This window comes from Arachis ipaensis, chromosome B08, assembly GCF_000816755.2.
Source record: "Arachis ipaensis cultivar K30076 chromosome B08, Araip1.1, whole genome shotgun sequence".
Classification (NCBI taxonomy): domain Eukaryota; kingdom Viridiplantae; phylum Streptophyta; class Magnoliopsida; order Fabales; family Fabaceae; genus Arachis; species Arachis ipaensis.
The window spans coordinates 126,066,407-126,094,263 of NC_029792.2; the positions used below are offsets into that span (position 1 = coordinate 126,066,407).

The following is a 27,857-nucleotide window of genomic DNA, read 5'->3' on the forward strand; positions in this document are numbered from 1 at the left end:
AAGAACATGCCTTCACAAGAATCTAGGACAGAAAGAAGAAAGCAACAACTCTAACAATAACCAATAAAGAACTCCATCAACTAAAACAAATGCAAAAGTCAAACCACTAAATAAAAATATTACTTTGTACAACTTCAATATTCAAATCTTTTGTACTACAAATAATTTTAAACAAAACACTTTTTAAATTTAACTTTAATTTACACATATTTAATTTAATTTTATAAAATATAGTCATTTTTAATATTTATTATATACTATAATTAATTTATTGTCCGCACATCACCCGAGTCTCGTTCTAGTTGAATTGCAAAGTCTAATATGGGAAATGGATCCTCTCCAGTTTTTTTAACACTTGATAAGATACAGTGTGATTCTCCACCTTTGATTCTATAAGTGAGACCAAAAATAAATAAAAAAGAGAGTAATCAATAGTTAAATTAAGTACTGGATACCATCCAGTTTTTTTTACTGGAGAGAGGATCCACTCCCGTCTAATGTGTTGGGTTTCATTGGCACAGGGAGCAAGTTTCCATACTTCATGTGTTTGGGTTAAAGCCTTAAGGGGAAAAAAGGTAAGTAAATAAATAAAAGTAAAAATTGAACTCATTTGTTATTGTTATTTTTATTAGTAGTTTCAACAAAGGTCGTGTTTCAGGTATTTAACTGGATATAATAAAATAATAAACTACAAAAATATAAAAATATATAAAAATATGTTTTCATTAGCCAGGAGTGGATCCTCTCCAATAAATTTAATATTATCCCCAATATTTTATTTAGTATTAAAATTGTCCTTTTGAATAAATTTCTTTTAAAAATGACAAAAATACCCTAATCTTCAAATACCCCTTTATCCCACCAATGTTTCACATACACTAATTTTCCTCCTCTTCCTCCTAAACCCACTCCTTTTCTTCCTCGTGAGCATCCTTGCATGTGTCGTTGTTGTATTGTTGCTGTTGTTGCATGTGTTAAAAGGAAAAACCACGGTAGAAATCTGCCATCGAGGGCTCCTCCGCTGCCATCGAGATTGATGGTCACCCTCGCCTTGTCACGTCGCACCCTCACCTTGCCTTGCCGCACCCTTCCGTCGCCTCGCTATTGAAGGACATCCTCTCTGCCGTCATCGCCCTCCTCTTTGGCGTTGGTCACGGTACCGTCACCATTTATCTTGTCGGCTGTCAACAACCTTCTCCAGCAACAACGGTGGCGGAGTAAACTGGCAACTTTGCTGACTCTATTTCGCTCTGGATTTTGTTTATCTCTGTGTAATTGATTAAGTTTTTCATTTTTTTTAATTTGAATGCTTTGTTGTTGTTGTTGTTGGATTTGAAGGGTTTGATGTTGCATTTAAAACAAAAATTTTAGAAGCGTTGGAGATGGTGGTGAACGTTGAGGCTGAGCTTCTCTGCTTTTCCATTAGCGTTTGCAAGGACTTCTCTGGTTCCAGCCAGGAACGGATCCAGAAATGTTACTATGGGACCAATAATATATATAATGTAAAAAAATATATGCAAATAAATTATAATAGTCAAATTCGTCCTTGAAAGATCACCCATTCTTCAAATTAGTCCTCAAAAGATATTTTTTAGTCATATTAGTCCTTAAAAGATAAAACGTAAGTCAAATTGGTTCTTCCGTTAATTAGATGATAACGGCTGATGACGTGTCACATTAAGTGCCACGTGGCATGATGACATGGCAGGTTAATGCCACGTATCACAATATGATTGGTTGACGTGTCAGTGACACCTAACATGCCAAGTGTCACTTGTCGTGTAAACAAATTATTTATAATAAAAATAATCCTTAAAAGTTTAGACGTAAGTCATTTTCATCCTTAAAATTTTAAAAATTAATCAGATTAGTCTTTATATAAATTTTTTTATTTTTTCTTCATAATATTAAATTTAAAATATTTTTTATAATACTAATTTTAATATTATTTTTTAGATCTTAATAAACCTCAATAATTGAAAAACTGATTTGTGGGATTGTAACACCCTACTACACAGAGTTTTACGCTTAAGTCGTAGAACAGAAGTAGTGTGGTCTTACGGACCTCTATTCGGAAATATTAACATATAATAGTGAAAGGAAGTAATACACTAGGAGTCTTGAAAAACGGATAAACAAAAAATTGCAAAATGAAAAGCGCAATGCTCCAGAGATAAGATTACTTGCGTGCTAAGAAACCTAGAAGATAAGAATAAGAATAAGTAACAGAGTAAAAGAAGGCCAAGAATACAGCATAACTAGCTCCTGACTCAACCTGCAAAGCCAACGCTGGCCGGAATATATATATATATATATATATATATATAGGTATCCCAAAATACACAAAATACAAGATAAGGTCCTATCTCTCCCTCAACCTCTATGAGGAGCAAAATAAACAAGTTTCTTAGAGAGCATACTAGGTAAATATATATACATATATACAAACAGGAAACTCAAAATACACCCAGGTACTACTCAGCGAGGAGCCTCTCAACCTGCATTTGAAAACAACAACACAGTATGGGATGAGAACCGGAGGTTCTCAGCATGGTAAAGGCGTCACACGTATAATAAATAAGGTCCTGGGAATGCCAGAGGCAATCCTAGAACTCTGTCGTACCATTGAAAGACTTAATTACTAAACAGAAGCCATAAACAGGGGTAGGTAATCTAAACCTTCCTAAACTTACTCAACTTTAATCTTAACATAATACCAAACCATTTCACCCTTCCTTCGTCCCTTCGTCATCCATAATTTAGCAAAGACAAGCAACCAAAACAAGTTCACGCATAAGTAATAAGCAGATAGCGCAAGTAGCAAGTATAACAGATAGCAGGAGGTATATATTCAATTAGGCAAACCCAGGAAATGCATAGCAACTAAAACAAACAAATGCACATGATGCATGCCTGTCCTAAGGCTGATGAGGCTCATCTGTCAGTTATCCAGCCAACCTGACAAGTCCGGAAACCTTAGATTGTCCCCCGTCGCGCATCCCCATGAGTCTATACATAGATTTCCCATTCAATTATCATTCAAATCACTCAATGGGGCTATCCATACCCAGGAATTTATACGTGCCCGGTCACCCTTAAGACGTAGAGTCAACAGAGTATCGAGTTTCGACTTCGAACACGTGGTGGCAAGTCACAGTTTTTACCCAGGAAAACTCGTATCTCAGATATCATTTCTCATAAGCCATTTCATTTTCATAATCAATATATAATCATTTATCAAGCCATGACATTAAACTTCTTTTAATATTCTCATCTCTGTCATATAAGTCATCATTTACCTCTTACTTCACTTCCAAGTTAGCTTATTTTCCTAGTTTCAACTAGCTACTGAACTTAGCACTATACCTTAAGTTTAAAAAGGAGGAAATGGAGGTTTAGAAGTGAAAATCTGATTTAAAATGTTAAAATCCAGTTTTGCAGCAAACAGGGGCCACGCGCACGCATGGTGAGAATAGCACGTCACGCGTACGCGTGATCATGCGTATGCGTGATCATGCGCATTGGCCTCTCACGCGCACACATGGCTACTCGCGCATGCGTCGTCAAAATGCCACACCACGCGTACGCGTGGATGGACGTTTTCCCAAAATTGGCAGAATGCCCAGAAAGCTGCTACAAACCAGATTTTGTTATCCTGTGCACAGTTTTTATACTAAACTTCCGCCGTCTATAATTTTCTCTACAAAATTCCGTTTTTCACAAAATTGATATCGTTCAAAAGCTTATAAAACCATCTTTCATTTGAAATAAACCCAATTCCATCCAAAATTTGAGGAGCAGGTTATGGACTTCCAAAATTCACAAAAATTCACTTTTTACCAACCCACATCCAAACCTCATTTTCACCAAAATCATGTTCCTTACCATCAAAACCTGCACCTCCATTATATAACAAGTTCCATTTTATTAATCCTATCCACTATCACATTAATATTCATACCAATTCATAAAACCCGTGCATTATTCAAAGAATTCACCCATTCCATCCATAACTTTCATATTAAAATTCATTAGTCTATTACCTTCATTCATTAATACCATATCATAATCCACCTTCAACTAATTAAACAAGTCATACCACCAAATTCAATTAACTCATATCAACATCATCATCAACCCAACATTAATATTTATAATCACACATATTCAACAATACCAGCAACTCATACTCATAAATTCCAATACAAACTCAATCATAAATTTATCCTACATCATCACACAACTAATCATTTCATTCATTTATCCATTTCAACTTAGCCTATGGTCCCCTAACCTAAGTTTTCACAAAATCTTATATGTTAAACACGCGAAACCTAAACCATACCTTGGCCGATCACTTTATTCAATCCAAGGCAGCCTCACAAGCTAGAACACAGCCCCCAAGCTCAAAGAAACCAGCCACAAACCAAGCTTCAATCACCCATAAGCCTCCAAATACTCAATTTTCAATTCCAATGCATATATATGAACTTAATTCACACCTAATACACACATATATTCCAAATTTAGATTTTACCTAATGAATTCAAAATTAAATTAAAGTTTAGGAAACCTTACCGCTCCCACACGCGTAGCAACTCAAACCCAGTAAGCTCCACAAGCTAAATCAAACCTAGAATATTAAAATTGGCAAAATTTTACTATAGGGTTTCAATTTCAAGAATAGAAAGAGAATAGATATTTTGGAACGAAAATGGAGTTTACCAATAAAATTTATCTGAAAGAAATGTAGAGCTCGACGCGCTGGACACGTGGCCGCAAACGGTGCGGCGATCGGAACTCAAACGGAAAAGTTATGGCAGTGAGATGGTTTGATGAGGGTTAGGGAGTTCTTCTTCCCCAATCTGTTTGGCTTCGTTGTGTATGAAATGAGAAAGAAGAAGCTGCTACTTCTTTTAAGTTATAGGTCCAGTTGGACCCACGGATCCGGTTTGGACTTCGGTTTAATCGGTTCAGCTTTTTCGGTCCAATTTTGGGCCAAATTTTTTGAAATTGGTATTAAAATTTTCGTTTTAACGAGCTCTATCCTATTTTGATATTAGTTTTTCATTTTTTATTTTTCTAATTAAAATTCAATTTATTGACTAATTATTTACCGATTTTAGCGGGATTTACAGGGATCACTTGTTGAATCTTAATATTTTAATATATTTTTAAAATAATTACTATATTTATAGAGTGAGATATAAAAGATTAAAATATTTAAAAAAACTACTATATTTATTTAGTAAAATCTAAAAGATTAAAAAATAACTTACGTCTAAACTTTCAAGAACTATTTTGATTATAAATAACTTTTTTACATGTCAACCAATCATCTTGTGACACGTGGCATTGACCTACCATGTCATCGTGCCACGTGATACTTAACGTGATATGTCATTATACCGTTATCATCTAACTAACGGAATAACCAATTTGACTTACGTTTTATCTTTTAAGGACTAATATGATTAAGAATATCTTTTGAGAACTAATTTCAAAAATGGGTGATCTCACTACTAGAAAATTAGTTATTACAGACGGATATTTCCGACGGATTTTATCCCATAGAAATACAGACGGAATTTCAGAGGGATTTTTTGTCAGAAAACAAAAAAAATGAATTAACATAAATTACAGATGGAAAAGAGAATCCGTCGATAATTCTGTCGAAAAAAATATTTTTTTTTCGTGGGAAATGGTTACAGACGAAAAATCTGTCTGTAACTAAATAAACAAAACACTGCGTTGTAACAGAGCTCTCTCCGCCGCCGCTCTTGTCGCCTTTGCTCCCTTAGTAAATTTCAGGTATAATCGGATTGTGATTTTAGTGCTTAGGGCTCAATTTTTCTGTGCCAATTTTAGGTTTATCAATTTTTCTTTGCAATTTCTATCTTCTTGTTGCTGTTGATGCTAATTGAGCTTGTTGTAGGTTTATCAATTATTTTATTATCAGCGAAGAAAGAGATTTTTTTTGTCGGTCATGTCTGCAGCGATTTGTGAAAAACTTAGCCCAACTCGGTGGAAACTCGGTGGTTGTTGTTGAATGGCAAAACTTGAAACGAAGCTCGGAATGATAGTTCACTTCATTGGTAACTTCTTCTCTGGCAAAGACCAGCTTCCCTTGTGTGACCCTGGTAACTTCTTTTAAACCCCAGTGCTATCTTTCTCCTGTCTAATTTGACATAAGACAGAAGTTAATAGGTCCTTTGTTGGTTCCATTATGCATTGCTACAGTTACACTGATATATAAAGTCTGATTCTTTAAATTGCACCTCTAAATGCAAGTGGTCTTGACAAATTTCTTAAATCAATAGGAAGAAATCCCTCATATGTTGATTTGGAGGTGAGTTAATATTCAGGACATATCTTGTAGTTTATTTCTCCTCATTAAACCAAATTTTGTTGCTTTATTCTAATTATTTGAATGTGCTCTTGTTTGACACTTGACTGAACAAAAATTGACAAGAAGGGAAGGTAGAAGCTTTTCTTGTTTGATGTTACTTGCTAAGATTAAAGCTTCGCTATCTTTCACTTAAAATTTCTGAAGGTTTTGATAAATTTTACCACCAATAGAAGCAGGAGGCTAATCTGATTCAATCTGCTCTTATTGTCAATCATCTCTGTTTCCATCTCAATGTGTTCCTATCCTAAATAACATTGTTCATCTTTTGTTGTTTAGGAAGCTTGGAGACAAGATTGCAGTTTCTGGTTATTATGTGGTTATTTCGGACTTCTTTTACGGTGAACCCTATGATCCTCAGAATACTAATAGACCTTTAGGAGAGTGGCTAAAAGATCATGGAACGGTTAGTTCTTTTTAATGATTCAATATTATTCTTTGTTCATAACTTTCTTTATTGTTATTATTACAATTATTGTTATTATTACAATAAAGTGGACTAAGGGTTTCAATATTGAAGATGTGATATCTATTCTTACCTCGATTATGATATATTTAACTTTGTTGTAATTCTTCTTGCCATCGTTTATGGTGCATTTGCAGAATCTTCCATACATCTTTTTCTATTAGACAGACACGACTTCATTCCTTTTTGTTATTATATTAACGGTTGCAAGTCCAAAATTACAATGCTTGCCTTGACATGCTTTAAATTTGCATTACATGAACTCTTGTGAAAGAGGGGGATATCTTGTACCAATTTCTCTTTTAGTCAGCTGTTCTCTCATTAGCATGTAACCCGATAGTTTTTTCCTTTATGTTCTGATTTGTAGGTTGGGGAAGATGTCGTGGGAGAACTAACCAAGTCGATGCAAAAAATTGGCTTGGATATGCGAGTTTCAGCTCTAGTCAGTACCACTAACCTCTCTTCAGGATTGATTAATAATTTTTAATATATGGACTTGAGAATGATGGTTTCAAGTTTGTGTTTGATAGAAAGTTTGGACTAATAAGGCTGTACACCAGACTAACTCGGTGATTTTGCATTAGGTTAATGATACCATTGGAACACTAGCTGGAGGCAGATTCTACAATCAGGATGTCATTGCTGCTGTGATCCTTGGTACAGAGACAAATGCAGCATATGTGGAACGTGCAAATGCTATTCCAAAATGGCATGGCCCTCTCCCGAAATCAGGAGACATGGTAAGTAGGTTATACTATTTATGACTGTCATTGTCTTGCATGTTAGAAATATCTTTACTTTACTGTCATACTAGAGCTAGCGTCACCATTTGCTGGTATAAAGCATGCTCTTATTACATGTAAATACTGCAGGTTATAAACATGGAGTGGGGTAATTTCCGATCCTCACATCTTCCTCTAACAGAATATGACGTAGCTCTAGATGCTGAGAGCTTAAACCCTGGAGAGCAGGTCAAGATCATCACGTTATAGTCATTGGTTTAAAGCTTTAACCAGCATGTGTAATTCTGTAATATTCTTCCACTATTGTTCACAGATATTTGAGAAGTTGATTTCTGGTATGTATTTGGGGGACATTGTAAGGAGAGCTTTATTGAAGATGGTTGAAGAAGCTGACTTTTTTGGAGATACAGTTTCCCCCAAGTTGAGAGTTCCTTTCATACTCAGGTATGCATGCTAGTTAATTATACTCAAGTATTACAAGAAGCTGTGCTGCAGAATTGAATATTAAACTAATAGTGCTCATGTGTTTCTATTTGTGAAACCGTTTCTTGCGTTTTATTTTTAATTATGAGTGTTTCTTAATCTAGTGTTAAGTTCTAAGCATAATTAGGGGCTAATAGTTTCTTCTATTTATGTCCACATAGAACAATTCAATGTATCAATTCTGCATAAAAGCTATATAAAAGCTAGTTTATTCTTACTTATGTTTATTATTATTAGAATCGAGTTTATTATTACTTATGTTTATTATTATTAGAATCGAGTTTGCTATATAAAAGCTACTGAATATTAATATAAATACTCTTCCATTGTTATAAAACTCGTTTATTTATAATATATAATTATATATACACATGAACTGAAAAAGATATAAGTACTTAAGTAGATAAGAAAAGATTGAGGACTTATGTACCAAATTGTGTTGGAGATTGATATAGTGGCAACACAGCATGGTAATAATCTGCATAGATGATATTTGTATTGGGATGAAGCACTTGAAGTCGATTCAGTTCAGCATAAAGTTGCTTGTAGTATTGAGTAAACTTTTTTAACCACTTCAAACAATCAGCTTCATCATATTCACTCTTATCTGAAGTTTCATATGTTGTCAAATACTTGAAATTGCATCCAAGAGGAAGGTTTCCAGGAACCACGAGAGTTTGAGCCCCCAAACTAATCAATTTCTGAAAATCACAAGAATCATGATTTTGCAACGGACAAATGTCTATTTTGCAGCGGACAAAAATAATATCTGATTTGCTGATATCGGTTTCAAAGGCTGAGAGACAAGAGGCCAGGCTGAAAGTGCGGCAAGACTCATTGAGACTTGGAAATGTTGGTGTAATCAGGTATGAGTGAAGAATAGTAATTTTCTTTTTATATATCTTTTTTTCTTTTGTTTTCTTGATCTTCTCATTTGTTTGGCTATAATTGTAGAGCTGGAATTGTCTTATCTGAAACGTGGGAAGATGGTCAAGCATTAAAGGATCTGAATGCCCAAATTAGTAATTCTTATCACTAGTTAATATATATATTCCAAACTACTATTGTTTCATTATGCATATAACTAGTATTTTTTTATCACTAATTAATCTCTTTGACAGTTTTAATTACCAATTCATATGTAAACTAATCTTGACTCTAACAACAGCAAGTTGAGAAATCTAGAGAAGGGTCTTCCACAATACAAAGCAGCACCTTTGTTTGATAAGCTTGTGTTTGATAAGGTATGCTTTAAACTTAATCAATACTTTACTAGCAAGATAGAAAACTCATGAAAGATTGAATTAAAAAGTTAATACATTATTGGTTTGAATAATTGGTAGACAAAACAAGCATTAGGTGGACGAGTTCGAATCTTGTTATCAGGAGCTTCTCCTTTGCCTAGACATGTTGAGGAGTTTATGAGGGTCACTAGTGGATCTACATTTCCGGAACTCTAGGCTCTCACTTCATCGTCTTCACTCTCTTCAATCCTCGCCCCCCTCTCTCTGTAGAATCAGAGGGCCCAGCTTGCTCCATAATCATGTCTTGGCGCGTGCAGAAGATAAGGCCAGAGGTTCCTCCACTTCTTCCCAGCAGCAGTTCCAGGTTCTTATGGATACCCATTTATAGCAAAGTTTGTGAATTTGTATATTCGATACTGATTTGCATATTTTGAGTCAAGGGCACCTCAAAAACCAATGCAAGATTCAAAATTTCTGGAAAGTTTGTTGAATTTGAACCTAATGATATCAACTCCACTTAAAAATAAAAATAAAATATTAAACCTCCGTAAATGTGGCAAAGTTACATATCTGCTTCTTATAGCTTAGTGCTTAACTCATACTTCACGTATAAATGTTTTCAGGACTTACCAACTGAATCTGGAACTGTGATCCCCTATGTTCACTTGATGAAACAAGCTCACAAGATTTTGAGGACAGTTATAAGCCCAAGACTGATTTGCTCAAAGCTGTTGCGGTATTTGCAGCAGCTGCAACTGGGGCAATAGCAATTAACCATTCTTGGGTGGCCGCAAATCAGGTCTATCAATGTCCTCTTAGCTGAAATTCACTTGTGTATATTTCAGCATGAAGTGTTTGCATTTGGGAATATGTTTACAAGTTTGTGACCATGACTGCATGATCTTGCCATGGCATTGCTATTTGTAATAGGATATGTAGGCATCATATTTGAGGAATCTCTAGCTTTCAACAAAAGTGGAGTAGGACTTTTGATGGCTGTAAGCTTGTGGACTATAAGAAGTATTGGGGTAAATATCGATCACTTAGCTTTTATTACTTTTGAAATTATCAGTGAATTCCTTATGCATCTGTTCCTTGTTGTGCTTCCGAGATTTAGGTAGCTCATACAAGCTTTTGTTTTGCAATGAATAGGACAGAGACACTCAATATAGTTGGGACTGCTAAGTTTTTCAAGCCTGGTTCATATAGTTGGACAACATTTGCTGGTATTTCTGGCTATGCTGCTCCAGGTTACACCTTTTCCCTTATAACTTTGAAATGATAGTGATCACATCATTTTTCACTTGTTTTGTTGATTTAGTTTATATTTCATTTTTCTCTATTAAGATAATAAGATCTTTATATGGTAAATCTTTAAAATGGATTAAGCTTATGCAATATCTACTGTCTATTCTATATTAATGCTCTACACAGTAGAATAAAACTTGATTGTGCTTGTTCATATTGCATCAAATCAATAATTTTTAAATATATTGCCTTTTTCATTAGGACATTATGCGTGACTGAAACTTAATGCTCTATGATCACTGACGGAAATGCAACATCATTTTCAGCTATCAAGAAGAGGATGGAGAAGGATATTGATGAAGTTGGAAAGATTGCACATAGTGTCAAAACAAAAATAGAAGCTATAAAAAGAGATGTAATGAGACAAAGATAATGACTTGATGTTTTAGTAGATTTTAGTCCTGAAATTTCAAACATGAGGAATTTTTTATATGGTCTTGTTATTTGCATAACTTAGTATAGTTGAACAATACATTGAGTTTGTGTTTTGCATTATAGTTGATGTATCAACACACTTTGATATATGGTTGTTACTTATTATTATAGTTGATGATCAATATATTTTGTTTATGTTTTGAATTATATTTACTTGCTTGTTTATAGTACTTTTCTTTTAGTTTGATAATACGATGAATTTGTTTATTTTTTAAAATATTATAAATATTCGAATACAAATTAGATAAAAATTTGTATTAAATTTATATTTATTTTGTATGAAAACAAGGTTATTTTGTAATTAGAAAAATAAAAAAAATTCTATTTTACCTTACTGATGGATTTACAGACGGATTTTCTGTCTGTAATCAAAGTGAGATGATTTTCCAAAGTTCAAATTACAGACAGAAAATCTGTCGAAAAATCCGTCTATAATTACAGACAGAAAATCTGTCGGAAAATCCGTCTGTAATTACAGACGAAAAATCCGTCTGAAAATTCGTTTGTAATTACAGACGGAAAATCCATCTGAAAATCCGTCTGTAATTACAGACGGAAAATCTGTCGGAAAGTTCGTCGCCGTCGGAAAATGGATGGAGAATTTACAGAGGAAAAATCCGTCGGTAACTAGTAAAAATCCGTCGGTAATTTTCCGACGGAAAAAAAATCCGTTGGTAAATAATTTCCGACGGGGCTTTTACAGAGAGACAAAATCCGTCGGTAATTTCATCGGTAACCAAAAATTCGTCTGCAATAAAGACTAAATCTGTCTGTAAATCTGTCTGTATTAAGCCATTTTCTAGTTGTGTCTTTCAGGGACAAATTTGGCTATTAACTCTTACAAAAATATACCGATAGAGAATATATATTTAAAGTACAAAAAAATGTGTACTTTTTACTAACGAAGTGGTACACGTCGATTCTTCATATAATAAAATTCATCGATAATAGAATCTGTGTCAAATCTTTTAGCAATCTTCTTCTCAATGTAAATCAAAAGACAATTAGCGAAAAATTCATCTTCTATTTTGTTTCTGAATCTATTCTTCATAATATTCATAGCTGAAAAAGATCTCTCAGTTGTAACAGTTGAAACAGGAAGAGTTAATACCAAGCAAATCAAATGATCAATCAAAGGATATTTTAAAAACTTTTCTGTCTTCGTTAATCATTGACATAACTCCAAAATTGTGCACAAGTTAGTTAATTCAACATGATTAGGAGCATCAAGCTTATAATATTGAGCATGCATTTTAATGTGAAATTTCTCTTGGTCACTGAAGTCAACTGGATAAAACGTTCTACTAATTCACATACTTTAAGAAAAGTAAAAAATAGAATGAATACATTTACTTTAATTGATATTATTGAAAACTTTAGTGGACCCTCGGCAGTGCCAGTGAAGACGTGACAGCGTGACTCGTGAGGCTATGGCTTTGAAAATCAAAAGTATATGGACAGTTAATGAGCCGCAGGAAACTTGAAGAAAGAGAATTTAGTTTTAGGAATTTAATTTTTTTTTAATTATTATGTTTTATTTAGGTTGGGTTGGACTTTTTACTGTTATTTTTTTTTAAAAGCTGGAGGAAGGGGGTCAGGTCTCCACTTGCTCTCCATGTATCTGTCTCTGGTTTCAGCGGCGGTAATTTTCAAGAGCAACAGAGACGACAATTCCAATGATGGTGGCCACGATTTTGAGCTTTCCTCTTGCTCTCTTGTTCTCTCGCTTTTTCGTTTCTTCTTTTCAATCTCTTTCAAATAAATGAGGTTGTTAATATTATTTTTTAATTTGAATGTTATGTTGCTGATGATGAATTTTTTAATTTGAATGTTATGTTGTGTTGTGTTGTTATTGTTGATGGATTAAAATGAACAGATATAAGAAGAGGAATAGTTGATGGTAATAAAGGTGGTGGTGGTGGTGAACGGTGGGGTTAGGTTAAGAAAAAATATAAGGTATTTTTGTTCGAAAATATTGAAAGGACGAATTTAATATCAAATAAAACGTTTGGGTCGATTTTAAATCCAAAATAAAATTAGAGACGAATTTGATTTTAATACTAAACTTTAATTTAGGGACCAAAACAATATTTATTCCAAATATATAATCATACACAAACATATATATATTAATATATTTTTAAAATTAGGCAAAATAATTTGATTTTTTTTATTATTAAAGAACAAAGTCAAATTTAGGGTGATATTGCAAGAAACTGTAGTTTACAAGATTTGAGATTATCGTTTGGAAGAAGTACAACACGCAAAGAATGTATTGCACTGACAATACACAGTGGGCATATTGCTTGTGTAACACACGTCCAATCCCTGTAAGTTCGTGAACACAGGTTCTGTTTGGTTTATATATGGGTGAAGACATAGACACAAATACACAAATATTGAAAACATATATATAAGGAGACACAAAATTTTTACTTTGTTTGATAACTATGCACAAGACAGAACATAAATGGCAAATATCAATATTATCCTTATCTCCAAAAAAAAAAAGCATCACCACCGTCACTACTATTAAGGATAAAAGTGGAAAAACTTATGTCTTAGTCTTTGTATCTTAGTGTCTCAATAAAGTGACAATACACAAATTTTATGTATTTGTGTACTAATGTATACCACCCTGTCTTTACTTATTTTATGTATTTAAAAACTAAACATAAAATATGGGTGTGAGTGTGTCATCGTATTTCAAAATTGGATGGACACACCTACTAAACAAACACTGCAACAGTGTACTAGCACTCTTTCTCTTTTTAATATATATGCTTCCTCTCTCACTCTTATTTTCAATTTCAATTAGATTTACACACGCGCATTGTGCAAAAATAAAATAAATATATATTTTATGAAATATATAAATTAATTTTAAATTTAATAATTATAAAATTAAAAGATTTATACAAGAAAAAAAGGTGAGATATAAATAATATAACTAATGAATACAATTAGACCAAAAATAAAAAAACTAAAAAAAATTACAAAAGACATTATATATTCGTGTTTTACGAATTTATCACCTAATACATTTGTTTAACAAACTAAATAGTATAATAAAAAATTAAGAGGCACAATATTGCTATTCTCATCTTAAAAAACTGCAACTATCAGAGTCCTTTTATATTTTTTAACAGATGTGTGTCATCTACTTGTACGATTGGTTTGTAACTTCTTAATGCTCTAATGTAAGGATAAAAGTTCCAAAACACTCGTATCATTATCCTAATATTCTCGACCGTTTCATTCTCTCGGTATGTTAGTGTAGTTTCGATCTCGACTGCTATTGATGGCTCTTTTTGTACCATTGCTTACCAAAAATTTTCGCAATTGCCATTTACTTAGACAGTCATGTTTTGTAGTAACTTATTGTATAATTGAATTTTAATTGCACTTCAACAATCACATATTTCACATTTAAAAATGGACCCGCTTCAACTAATGGTTTTATCACCTCTGCAATCATGTCTGAATTCAGCTTGGCAAAATCTTGAGAAATGATAATTCTAGTGCATGTGTGACTACCATTGTACTGCCTTATAACCTAACAAAACTTTCTTTTAATAATAAGCCTAGCCATGATAAGTCAATCGCAACTTGTTTTATATTGTACACACTTTGCATAAAATGTAGTTAGCTCAGATTCACACTCCTAATAATTCATACCTCTGCAAATGATATAATTTTTAATTGTCACAACCACAGTTTCTCCAGAACTAAACTCCATGTCAATAATAAATTTACTGTTTACAATAATAATAAAGTCTCACCAATAACAACAAAAAAATAATTCTTCAATATTACTATAGGATTCAATAATAATAATAATAATAATAAAAAGACTACTTATCTATATTAACATACTCAAAAAATTCTAGTGCATTTATAGTGTCCAGATTCAAAATGTGCATAAAAGAAGCCTCCCCAGATGGATATGACTTGCTAGTGAGTTTACCACATTTGCAACATCAGGTTCAACTATTATAATTTATATCATCTTCATCCACATCAATATGATAAGTGCCCTCAAATTCGTCTTTGCTTTCAGTGTTATAAACCATCCAGTCGATGTTAGGCTCTGATAAATCAACTTCGAATAATTTTTCAAACTCAACATATAGCTTGATAACTGACATTTGTATTCATGTTTGTTGGTAGATCGAAAACATCCCTTGCATACCTGTTTCGTCAGCCACATATATTATTTGAAACTAAACGAAACCACCAAATACTAACACAGACTGTCTATAAAGAATATGTGGCTCTTCTTCATATTTAATTATCAACACATTTATAAAATATACTCTTAAATTTCTCATATGTTATTGCAAAAAAGAATAACATCACATGAATTATTGTTACATATAAAATTTACACATGTTTAAGAAAAAATTTGAGCATTATAATATATATATTTTTAAACTAACACCTTTATGCATTTTTATACATATATACTTTCACACTCTAAAGGAAAAACATTCTCCCACTCACACTCAACCAAACATATCCGTTCTTCCTTTTATAATACCTCAGTTATATTTTCTTAATAAGAGAAATACAATACATTCCTTATGTAATATCAATACGCCCCGTATATTGACAATACGCACTTTCCGTATATTATATATTTAATATTATAATAACTCAATACGTTCTCTAGTATTACTACAAATAATTTTAAAAAAAAATCTGCTACTGTAATTCTTCTGTTGTGAATTTTTCCGCCTTGAGAATTTTTAAAAGCGTAATAAAATATAATAACTGGATGTTATACTAAAATATGGTTCATATTAAAAAAATCATCCAAAATAATTCTATAAAAAAAGTTTGATAAGTTTAAATTATTTTATTTTTTAATGAAAAAGATTATTTTCATTTACATTATTGAATTCTTTTGGTGCATTGCACAAGTTTAAATTTAACAATCTTTGACTACAACATCTTCTTGCAAGTAGAATCATATATAAGCCACCATAGGCTTCTTGGTACTTTCTCATTCTTCATCTTCAGAAGACATGCAACTTTGCAAAAACTAGTATGGTCCTTCATGTCAACCTTAATCTCGCACCACGTGTGCTTATTTGGTCTCGATAATGTTCACTGCATTGTCCATATGGCTAAGGAGCGCACGTAATACATAGATCTGTATCTATTATTAGTGTTACATGCTTCAAGAGTTTGGAAAGTATAATTGTTGATTCAACAGGAGAATCAACCTTTATTAATTAATTATTTTTAAAAAAATACATGATAAATAAACTAAAGATTTTTAATTAGGTTGCACGTATTTAGTTCGAGTTAATTATTAACTTAGTTTTCTTTGATTTTCTACTATGTGAATGTGCCTCAATTCCAAGGCATTATAATAGCTTAGATAGTTTTATAAATGAACAATGAGGTAGGAAGATTAGTTTAAAAAAAATGATGAGGTAGAAATATGTCATTATCTATGAACAGGAACTCTTTAGATGCAATTATAATTCATCACTTTTTTTATTAATAATATTTGGTTTTCTAGTTCTTCGGCTACGATGGTAATGTCGAAGGGGATGGTGAACTAAATTTTATAAAAAATCTTTGTGGTTATGTCGAAGAGATTTTTGGTAAAAAAAAGATGTATCTTTTTAAAAGATTATTAGCTTAAAATATATTAATTAAACATATATGTAAAATTCTTTTAAAGTATTTCATCCATAAAAATTAGTTATAAAATATTTCTATGTAATTTTATACTTTTATTAATAATTTTTTTTATATTTTATTTGGTTGTCACTAAAAAAAAGTTGAGAATTAATACAAGAAGAGTTTGACACTAACTAAATTATAGACAAAGTATTTTACACTAACAATAATGCTAGAAAACCAAGATGGTTTCAGGCAAAAACCAGCCAAATGTCTCTGAGTAAATCCAAAACTTTTGCGTGGATGGTGCTTATGCTAGGCATTAGGATGTTTCTTTTCATTGTAAATTGGATGGTTCTGAATCTGTTTTTTGATTTATCGTGTTTTAAGCATTTGGAAAGAGAAGAGGGTGAAGAGACGGAAGCTAATTGAATCAGTTTCTGTAATTCACGTTGCAATAATACTGAACGTATTTCCTCCTAATTTAAATGTGGTGAAACATTTAATAACCAATATTTTAAATCATAAATAAATAAAATTAATTACTATATTTATAATTAATCAAGTTGTTCCATTTTTGGCTGATTTGAAGTTGGTTCCATATACTTTTCCTTACACTAATTATTGTTAAGTATTTTCAACAATGACCCTATTCACAGGAATCACTCCTCTATTGTTAGGTATTGTTAAGTATTTGACACTAATTATTGCAATGGCTGAGATTTGTTCATCTTTTCCGGTTTGTAATTTCATTCTTCAATTTGGTATTATTTCTGTCTTGTAATAAATGATATAGCATCTTGGACATTCCACAATCCTATAATGAAGTAAAAAATAGATACTATTAGGAAGATACATAATTTTTCAGTTTGTTAAAGTTGGTTTCAGAATAATAAAATTTGGTTTATACCGATATGATTGGCTTAAAGATCATGCTTTTTCCAATTTCAGATTTGGAGCTCAATCAATTATGTTTGAACAAATTAAATATGTTTTGTAATGAAATCAAGAGGGTATGGGTTCATATATGATTTAGAGAGCCCAAATTTATCGCCCGAAAGTGATAATGCTATTAACATTCTTGAAAGATTTAGCTCTGCACCCACTCCAACTACATCAAAGTCAGCATATGGAGTAAATCTGCTTCAAGAAGAGGAAGAAAACATTGGTCAATTTCTTTATCTTGAAGGCATTGAGTATCCAATGTGGAATACCTACCTTTGATGTTCATTTTTACTTGTCTTTTGCACTGGTCATGCTTTTTCCAAGGATGGACTTGGGTAAACTACCTTATTACTCTATTCTCTTGATACTAAAACTTGTGGAAAATTACAGCCTCAAGTTGATAACAAAGTAAGCTTTAATCAAAGAATCAGGTGGTTTTAATTTTATCAACGGATTTCTTTGATAAGAAACTTAACTTTCTTTTTCTTTTTTGATTAGTCCGTTATGTCATGTAACACACGAGCAATGTAATTTTTAGTCAACATTTTAATTCTCAACAAATTTTAACTAAATTAGTCTTTAACTCTTTATTTTCTTAGATGCATAAATTTTTACGTCATATTTTGATAAAGAATTAAACAAATTAGTCCTATCATTATTTAATAAAGACATAACTGTCTTTAAAAGTTTTTAAAATTCTTAAATTAATTTTTTCATATAGACAAATAATTTAAAATTTGAAGACTAATTTAGTAATTAAAATTAATTGAAAATTAAAATGTCTTGACTAAATACTTTTTAAAAACTGATTCAGATATTAGTCAACAAAATAACTCAAAATAAAATTTTTTATATTTTATCATGTATTCTTTTAGAAATAGTTAATGAAGGTTAATTCTTCTGTTGAATCAACAATTATGCTTTCCAAACGCCTGAAGTATACGACACTAACAATAGATACAGATCTATGTGTTATATGTGCCCTCTAGCCATATGGACAATGCAGTGGGTATTACCGAGACCAAATAAGCACACATGGCACGAGATTAAGGTTGACGTGAAGAAAGGTGATTTGTCTTTGTCAATATACCATGTTGATTTTTGCAAAGTTGCACGTCTTCTGAAGACGAAGGATGAGAAAGTACCAAGAAGTCTATAGCAGCTTATATATGATTCTACTTGCAAGAGGATATTGTAGTCATACATTATTAAATTTAAACTTGTACAATACACCAAAAGAATGTAATAATGTAAATGAAAATAATCTTTTGCATTAAAAAAATAAAATAATTTAAACTTATCAAACATTTTTTTATAGAATTATTTTGGCTGATTTTTTTAATATAGACCATATTTTAGTGTAACATCCAGTTATTAAATTTTATTGTGTTTTTTAAAATTTCAAGGTAGGGCAATTCACAAGAGGCGATTTACGTAGCAGATTTTTTAAAAAAAAATTATTTGTAGTAAACCAGAGAATGTATTGAGTTATTATAATATTAAATTTTTAATATACGAAAGGCGTATTGTCAATACACGGGGGACTATTGATATTATATAAGGAACTTATTTTATTTCTCTTATTAAGAAAATATAACTGAGATATTATAAAAGAAAGAACAGATATGTTTGGTTGAGTGTGAGTGGGAGAGTGTTTTTCCTTTAGAGTGTGAGAGTATACATGTATAAAAATAGAGGGAGGTGTTAGTTTAAAAATATATATATATTAAGAAGAGTCACATATTCTTTATAGACAATCTGTGTTAATATTTGGTGGTTTTCTTTAATTTCAAATATTGTATGTGGCTGACGAAACAAGTATGTAAAGGATGTTTTTGATCTACCAACAAACATGAGTACAAGTGTCAGTTATCAAGTTATATGTTGAGTTTGAAGAATTAGTCGAGGTTAATTTATTAGAGCCTAACATCTACTGAACGATTTATAACACTGAAAGCGAAGGCGAATTTGAGGGCACTTATCATATTGTTGGTCCAACTAAAGATGTAGATGAAGATGATATAAATTACAGTCATGCTACACATCCATGTAATTTTGTATCCAAGTTCATCCAAGTCGGCCCAACACCTTCTTCGCCTTCTTCTTCGCGTTCCTCCTCCTCCTCATCCTCCTCCTTCTTTTTTGCGTTCATTCTTCTTCAAGTGTTTTCTCCTTATCGTCATTCTTTTGTTGTTGTTACTGCTGTATTTTTTTGTCTTTTCCTCCTTCTCTCTCTGGTGAAGAAGCAGTAGAAGGTGAGGAGGAAGAGTTTTAAATCATGCAGAACAGAAATGAAACGAACATATTATTATGGTGAAACAATTGTATAGTACTAAATGAATTGAACATTATTCATTATATAAATTCAAATTCGAACATCTTTCTGCATAATGAACCGAACACGTACTCATGGTAAAACAATTATATAGTACTGAGTGAACGAAACACAATTCATTATATAAAATCAAATTCGAACAGCTTTCTGCATAATGAACCGAAACATATACTCATGGTTAAACAATTGTATAGTACTGAATGAACGAAACATAATTCATTATATAAAATCAAATTCGAACAGCTTTCTGCATAATGAACCGAACACGTACTCATGGTGAAACAATTGTATAGTACTGGATGAATGAAATATAATCCATTATATGAAATCAAATTCGAATATCTTTTTGCATAATGAACCGAACGCGTACTTATGGTGAAACAATTGTATAGTACTGAGTGAACGAAACATAATCCATTATATAAAATCAAATTCAAACAGCTCTGCCTACAATTTACATATTATCAATTCAATTAAATTCAATTAAGTACACCTCCATCCATTCAATTCAAATTAGCAATTGCATTCCATTCAATTCGATTCAAAATTGAATAATCCAAACTTCGTCAGTTTGATTTGTTTCAGAAGAATAATCCAAATTGCTCTCATTCAACTGATTGGAAGTTGAGTCATTCATTGTTTCGATTCAGAAGTGCAGATCGAAGAAAAAAACAAAGAAGAATAGGAAGAAGATAAATGCAACATAACCAGATCGAAAGAAGAAAACAAGAAGATGAACGCGACCAGGGGAGAATGACGAAGGCAATGCAGATCAATAAGGAAGAATGTGAGCAGAGAAGAGAAGAAGAAGGTTTACGTTGCAGCAGAAGGTTTACGTTAAGCAAAGCTTTAGGTCGCAGCACGTTATATGAAGTGTGTGTATGACAAACGAGTGAGGGGGGAGGGGAGCGCGTCTAGCCAATATTACTTGGATAACTTGGATGCATTTTTTATATGGATGTAGAGCATTATTGATTGAAGAATTATTTTTTGTTGTTATTGGTGAGACATTATTATTATTATTATAGACGGTGAATTTATCAATGGCATGGAGTTTAGTTTTAGAGAAATTGTGATTGTGACAATATAAAACAAGTTACAATTGACTTATCATGGCTAGGCTTATTAAAAGAAAGTTTTGCTGGGTTATAAGACAGTACAATGGTAGTCACACATGCACTAGAATTACCATTTCTCAAGATTATGCCAAACTAAACTCATACATGATTGCAAAAATGATAAAGCCATTGGTTAAAGCGGGTCCACTTTTAAAGGTGAAATATTGATTGTTGAAGTGCAATAGAAATTAAATTATACGATAAGTTACTACAAAACATAGCTGTCTAAACAAAAGGCAATTGCGAAAAATTTTGATAAGCGTACAAAAAAAGCCATCAACAGTAGTCAAGATCGAAACTGCACTAACATACCGAGAGAATGAAATGGTCGAGAATATTAGGATAATGATAGGAGTGTTTTGGAGCTTTTATCCTTGCATTAGAGTATTAAGGAGCTACAAACCAATTGTATAAGTAGATGACACATATCTGTATGAAAAATACAAAAATATAATATATCATGTCTTTTGTAATTTTTTTTAGTTTCTTTTTTTATTTTTGATCTAATTGTATTCATTAGTTATATTATTTATATATCACATTTTTTTCTCTTTTAACAATTTATAATTTTTAATATCATTTAGTTATAATATTGTTAAAAATACATAATATTATCATAATTTATGAAAAATAAATTAAAAATTAAATGTTAATTTTAACAACAACAAAGCCTTGTCCCACTAAGTGGGGTCGGCTACATGAATCAAACGACGCCATTGTGCCCTGTCATGTATCATGTCTACAGAGAGACCGTTTACATGTAGATCTCGTTTAACCACCTCATGGATGGTCTTCTTAGGTCTTCCTCTACCTTTCGCCCTTTGTCCATCTTCCATCTCATCCACCCTCCTGACTGGATGTTCTATCAGTCTTCTTCTCACATGTCCAAACCCTGGTGTAATCCTATACCAATAGGGAATTCCTCTGTCACACCACCTTGAGTCTTCACACTAGTTGTGGCCTTATCATACATGTCTTTAATTGCCCGAATATATGCGATCCTTACTCTCCTCTTTTCTAAAACCTTCCATAAGACCTTCCTTGGTACCCTATCATACGCTTTTTCCAAATCAATAAACACCATATGTAGATCCCTTTTATTACTACGATACCTCTCCATCATCCTTCTTAATAGGTATTTCGCTTCAGTGGTAGATCTTCCTGGCATAAATCCAAATTGGTTCTCTGTTACTTGTGTCTCTTTTCTCAACCTCCGTTCTATCACCATTTCCCATAACTTCATAATATGACTCATAAGCTTAATCCCTCTATAGTTTCCGCAACTTTGTATATCCCTCTTATTCTTGTAGATAGGTACCAAGGTGCTCTTTCTCCACTCATCAGGCATCTTCTTTGACCTTAAAATCTCATTAAAAAGCTTGGTTAACCAGTTGATGCCTTTTTCTCCAAGACCCTTCCAAACCTCAATCGGGATAGTATCAGGTCCTACTGCCCTGCCATTTTTCATCTGCTTTAGAGCCTCTTTTACCTCGAAGTCTCGAATCCTTCGATAGTAGTCAAAGTTTTGATCTTCTTCCCTTGTGCATAATCGACCAAGGCTCGGAAGAGTCTTCTGTCCCTCATTAAATAACTCGTAGAAGTAGCTCTTCCACCTTTCATTAATCTTCTCCTCTTGAGCCAACACCTCTCCATCCTTATCCTTTATGCACTTAACCTGATCCAAATCTCTCGTTCTTCTTTCCCGGCTCTTTGCAATTCTATATATACCTTTTTCTCCTTCTTTCGTGCCCAAAGACTGGTAGAGACCCTCATATGCTCTTGTTCTTGCTTCACTTACAGTCACTTTTGTCTCTTTCTTAGCCGCCTTATATTTTTCCCAGTTATCTGCATTGCGGCATAAAGACCACTCTTTAAAGCATTCCCTTTTTATCTTTATCTTTTCTTGTATACTCGCATTTCACCACCAAGACTCCTTGTCTCTTGGTCCTATTCCTTTAGATCCACCAAAACTTTCTTTTGGTGTTCTTCTAATAACTTCTGCCATCTCCCTCCACATCTCTTCCGCGCTTCCATTCCCATCCCACTTTGCCTCTTCTCCTACTCGTCTTAGGAAGCTTCTTTGTTCCCCACCTTTCATCCGCCACCACCTCGTCCTTGGGTTCTTCGTATGGTGTCTTTTCCTCAACTTTTGCTCAACGCGAAAATCCATGACGAGCACCCTATGTTGTGTTGTCAAACTCTCTCCCGGGATAATTTTACAGTTAATGCAAAATTATATTCAAACTTACATTTCATCTAAGAGTTTTATATTGAATTTTTTTAGAAATAAAATAAAATATTTTTTATACCTAATTTTTTCAACTTTAATTTTTTTAAATACGATTTTTTTTATTTATGGCGAATTCGCCGCACTCCCCGCCAACTCTGTATTTTTTATAGAGTTCCTTCGGTGAACTTCACTTCAATTTTTTTCAAAACGCATGAAACTCAAATTTTTAAATCATTATCATCGTATGCAAGACAGTACATAAGGAGTACACAAAAATACACAGACAACAAGTATGGCTTCTTCAACATCATCGTCTCTCTCCAGAAATACACAGATACACGGGAATAAGCCATGTTTAACAAGAATTTTTTTCCATTATACATTAAAAAAAGTCCATTATTTCTACAATAAAAATATGACTTATTCATGTGTACCATTATATATTTCTATGTACTCTAGAGACGATGATAGTAGTTGCTATTGTAAGTTGTGAAGTTTAAGAATTTGAATTCGCGGGAATTAGGCGAACTCTATAAAAAATTATAGAGTTCGCCTGCAGTGCAGCAAACTTGTTTTGAAAAAGAAAAAAAAATCATATTTAAAAATTAAAGTTAAAAAATAGGATTTTGAAAAATAATAACTTTTTATTTTATTTAAAAAAAATCACCCTAAATTTTATTTTAACAATTAATTAATTTAAAATAATAAATTACAAAAAATAAATCTTTTTAAAAAATATATTTTTTATATATTAATATATTATTTTATTATATTCAATTAAATTTTAGTTAAATTTTAATTGAACTTTTAAATATTTAATTTTACCGGTTCGATCATTTGATTTTCAAACCTCAAACGGTCAAAACATGACATTTGTGGAAATTACTAATAAAAATAACGATAACAGATGAGTTCAATTTTTATTTTTATTTATTTACTTACCTTTTTTTCCCCTTTAACCCAAACATAATGATTATTGATTAACGACGCTTAACGTTCTGATCTCCCTGTGCCAATGAAACCCAACACATTAGACTTTGCAATTCAATTCCACCCAATTAATTAAGAATTAGCCATCAAATTAGTTTGGTTTAATATAAATTGTTTGACACAAAATTAATTAAAAACTAGAGTGAGACCGCGGAGAAGTAGATTATTTATACTATATAGTATACTTTAATAAATATTATATTAAAAATATTTTAGAGAACATATTATAAATAGATTTTGAATTTATTTATTTTAAAAACGACATAGGTTATTTTTATTAGAGTTATANNNNTATATTTTAATAAATGTTATATTAAAAATATTTTAGAGAACATATTATAAATAGATTTTGAATTTATTTATTTTTTAAAAAAGATATAGGTTATTTATATTAGAGTTATACAAAACTATATATAACTGTATTTTTTTTCATTTTTCGATTTGCATTAATGGCTACACTTTATCTTTTTTTGCGGTTTTTTTGTTTGTAAATAATGAAAAAAATAAATGAATGAGAATGAAAAATATATAAAATGTTATATTAAATTTAAGGAATTTTTGACAATTAGTATAAGAGATTAAGAAATGAAGAATAGTAAGAGTTTTAATATGTATAAGTTATAGAATTTGAATATTTGTAACTAAAATTTTTTATAATTATTATTATTATGACACTTTTAATGTATGTTTATTGCATTTAATTAGTATTTGATGTTTCAATTGAATAATAATAGATAAGAGTTTTTTGTTTTAATTTTTTTAAAACATTTTATTAAATAGTGATTGGTTGATTTTCATCTAGCAATTTTGGGTATTAACTCTTCGGGTCTGTCATTACCAATGCAAATCATTCTACAACAAAGAGAGTAAGACATGGTCAAAGAATGATAATCCATTTCAAGTAAATTGTAGAAGCAATACTGCACATCTGGAATAACAATTTGAATAAAAAAAAAAAGAACACGTGAATGTAAATTGTGGAAGAAGTACTCCACATGTAAAATAACAATTTATAATTTGATGATGAAATATTGTAATCGATAGTATATAAGGAGCAATAATTTTAAACGCACATTAATTTTGGTTGTGACTGTTGGACAGAACCGTTTACAAAAGAAGAATACATAAACTTATGCTACTTGAAATGAGCTCACAATTAAAATATTATTTATAACAAATAAATAGGGCTATTGAAAATGATATTTAACAATGCGAAGAGAAAACGGCAAAGTTGAAAATCTTTAGGAAGATACCTGGAACAAATTTCCTATACGTTGGCGGCACCGAATTGTGATGTTGGTTTGATATGCATAATCGAGCTCTGGCAGGAAAACTGCAAGAGGAGGAATGGAGTTTGCCCTGGTTTATGTAATTTATGCAATGCGGCTTCGCCGGAGATGGACATCGTGATGTACAATTTGTATTTAGGAAAAAACAATGGCTCATGGGACCGGAAGAGGATGGAGGAAATAGGATGAGACCGGAAGAGGATGAAGGAAATAGGATCTTAGTACGGAGAGGTGCTAATAGGGTGAGGGTTTAAGAAAGGTAATAAGTTCTTTGGTTTTGAGGGCTTTTTGTTGGGGTAAATGTTAATTTGTGTTTTTGTTATTTTAGAAATAAGGATTGATTTAGAAAAAATTAATTTGTTGGTTTTTATTGTGTTTTTTAGTTATTTTTTGTGTTTTTTTTTATGTAAAAATAAAAGTTGATTTAGCAAGATTTGAGTGGTGAATTCTAAAATTTTGTCAAGTAAGCGTTGGTGCTGAAATAGCGTTAATAGAAGAAAAAAAATAACTTAGAAGTAATGTGGGTAAACCTTTGTACCTACTTTTATATATTAAGAATAGATAAAAAAATAGATTAACTAGTCAAACTAACTAGTCAAACTAATATAGTATTTTAACAGCTCATCAATTTAAAATAAACTACGAAAAAGATAAAAAAAAAAATATATTTTTTATATATTAATATATTATTTATTATATAAAATAATAAACTACAAAATATATATCTTTTTAAATCTTTTAAACATTTAATTCTACGGTTCGATAAGCCTTCGATAAGCGGTTTGGTTTAATTTTCAAACCTCAAACATGGCATTTGTTGAAACTTGAAACTACTAATAAAAATAACGCGCTTAACGTTGTCATGTCCCTGTGAGCTGTGACGAATGAAACCCAACACCTTACACTTTGCAATTCAATTCCAATGGCTTTGAAAACTTGCTTCACTCTTCTCCACCATTCACAACACTCTTCTTCCAGAACCTTCTGGTTCGATAAGCCTTCGATAAACGGTTTGGTTTAATTTTCAAACCTCAAACATGGCATTTGTTGAAACTTGAAACTACTAATAAAAATAACGCGCTTAACGTTGTCATGTCCCTGTGAGCTGTGACGAATGAAACCCAACACCTTACACTTTGCAATTCAATTCCAATGGCTTTGAAAACTTGCTTCACTCTTCTCCACCATTCACAACACTCTTCTTCCAGAACCTTCTTCTCATTTCCCTCTTTCAATTCTGCTACCTGCATTCTTCACAATGAATCTCACAACAACCACATCCTGCATTTCTCAACATTTTTTACTAAGAGGAAGCTCCATCTTACTCTTCTTCTCACAACTCTTCCAGAACCCACAGTTCGTGTTGCAAATCTTGGATACTTCGGGAGCCCCGAGTTCGGGAACCCAGCTGATAAGCATTTACAAACAGAAAGGCGTAAGGTAAGGTTCTTGTTTCCATTGCTGGAACTTTCTATGACCAATGCAAAATGAGTCAAGTGTTTATGATATTGATTAGAAGAATCTCCCTGTACTTTACCATAACAACATAAGCAAAGGAATAATGAGCTGAAATATTTACCTTGGATTACTTTGACTCTGTTGTGAACATCATTTCGCTAATACTAAACACTAAGACACCAAAGGCTAAACTAACTAATTGGCTACATTATATAATAAAAAGGACTCTAGAACCTTCCCTTCCTATCACAAACTATTGGCACCTCATCTGTGCTCTAAAGTATTCCTATAATTATTTATTTTTATCCATAGTAGATTCTTGGTTGATCTTTACTTAATTAAATGAAAAGTAGCAATGATCAATTGGTTTCTTGTTGAGATTGAGGTGTAGAAGTTAACCACTTTTTGTCTATATAACAATAATTTGATTTGATATTAATTTACAAGAATTTTGCATTGAAAACAAAATTTAAATAGAATCAACTCTTTTATTTTTTATTGTTATTTAAATAGATAATTTGTAATTAAAGTATGTTGTATAAGGAGCGAAACAGAGTATCAAAAAAAGAAAATATTATGTAATCTAAACGAGTGAAATTTACTATCCCAATTAGTTACAATTATTATTGTTATTTTAGAAGAATTTTGCATTGAGAATGCATAAAATTTAAATAGAGTCAACTATTTTATTTTTTTATTTAAATTGATAATTTGTAATTAAAGTATGTTGTATAGGGAAGAAACAGAGTATAAAAAAAAGAAAATCTTATGTA

General features: G+C 31.8%; 1 protein-coding gene and 1 long non-coding RNA gene across 9 annotated transcripts; one reads left to right on the forward strand and one right to left on the reverse strand.

Annotated features, from left to right (window-relative positions):
* On the reverse strand, window positions 3,120-4,895 carry LOC107612547. The gene is made up of 3 exons (XR_001613804.2): window positions 4,726-4,895; window positions 4,579-4,633; window positions 3,120-4,502 (listed from the first exon to the last, which is right to left on the reverse strand). It is a non-coding gene; the product is annotated as an uncharacterized LOC107612547 (long non-coding RNA).
* LOC107612544 (hexokinase-2-like) lies at window positions 5,903-11,209 on the forward strand. Of its 8 annotated transcripts, none has more exons than XM_021110081.1 (13): window positions 5,936-6,140; window positions 6,686-6,747; window positions 7,240-7,314; window positions 7,457-7,612; window positions 7,745-7,843; window positions 7,929-8,059; window positions 8,852-8,964; window positions 9,053-9,120; window positions 9,267-9,342; window positions 9,442-10,141; window positions 10,273-10,370; window positions 10,495-10,592; window positions 10,917-11,209. In XM_021110081.1, the coding sequence occupies exons 1-7, from the start codon at window positions 6,050-6,052 to the stop codon at window positions 8,862-8,864; spliced, it is 627 nt and encodes a 208-aa protein (XP_020965740.1). In that variant the 5' UTR covers window positions 5,936-6,049; the 3' UTR covers window positions 8,865-8,964; window positions 9,053-9,120; window positions 9,267-9,342; window positions 9,442-10,141; window positions 10,273-10,370; window positions 10,495-10,592; window positions 10,917-11,209. The 8 variants fall into 8 exon arrangements, with proteins under 8 accessions (XP_020965736.1, XP_020965743.1, XP_020965740.1 ...); XM_021110083.1 differs by having other exon boundaries at window positions 9,442-9,734; window positions 9,966-10,370; XM_021110082.1 differs by having other exon boundaries at window positions 9,442-9,706; window positions 9,966-10,370.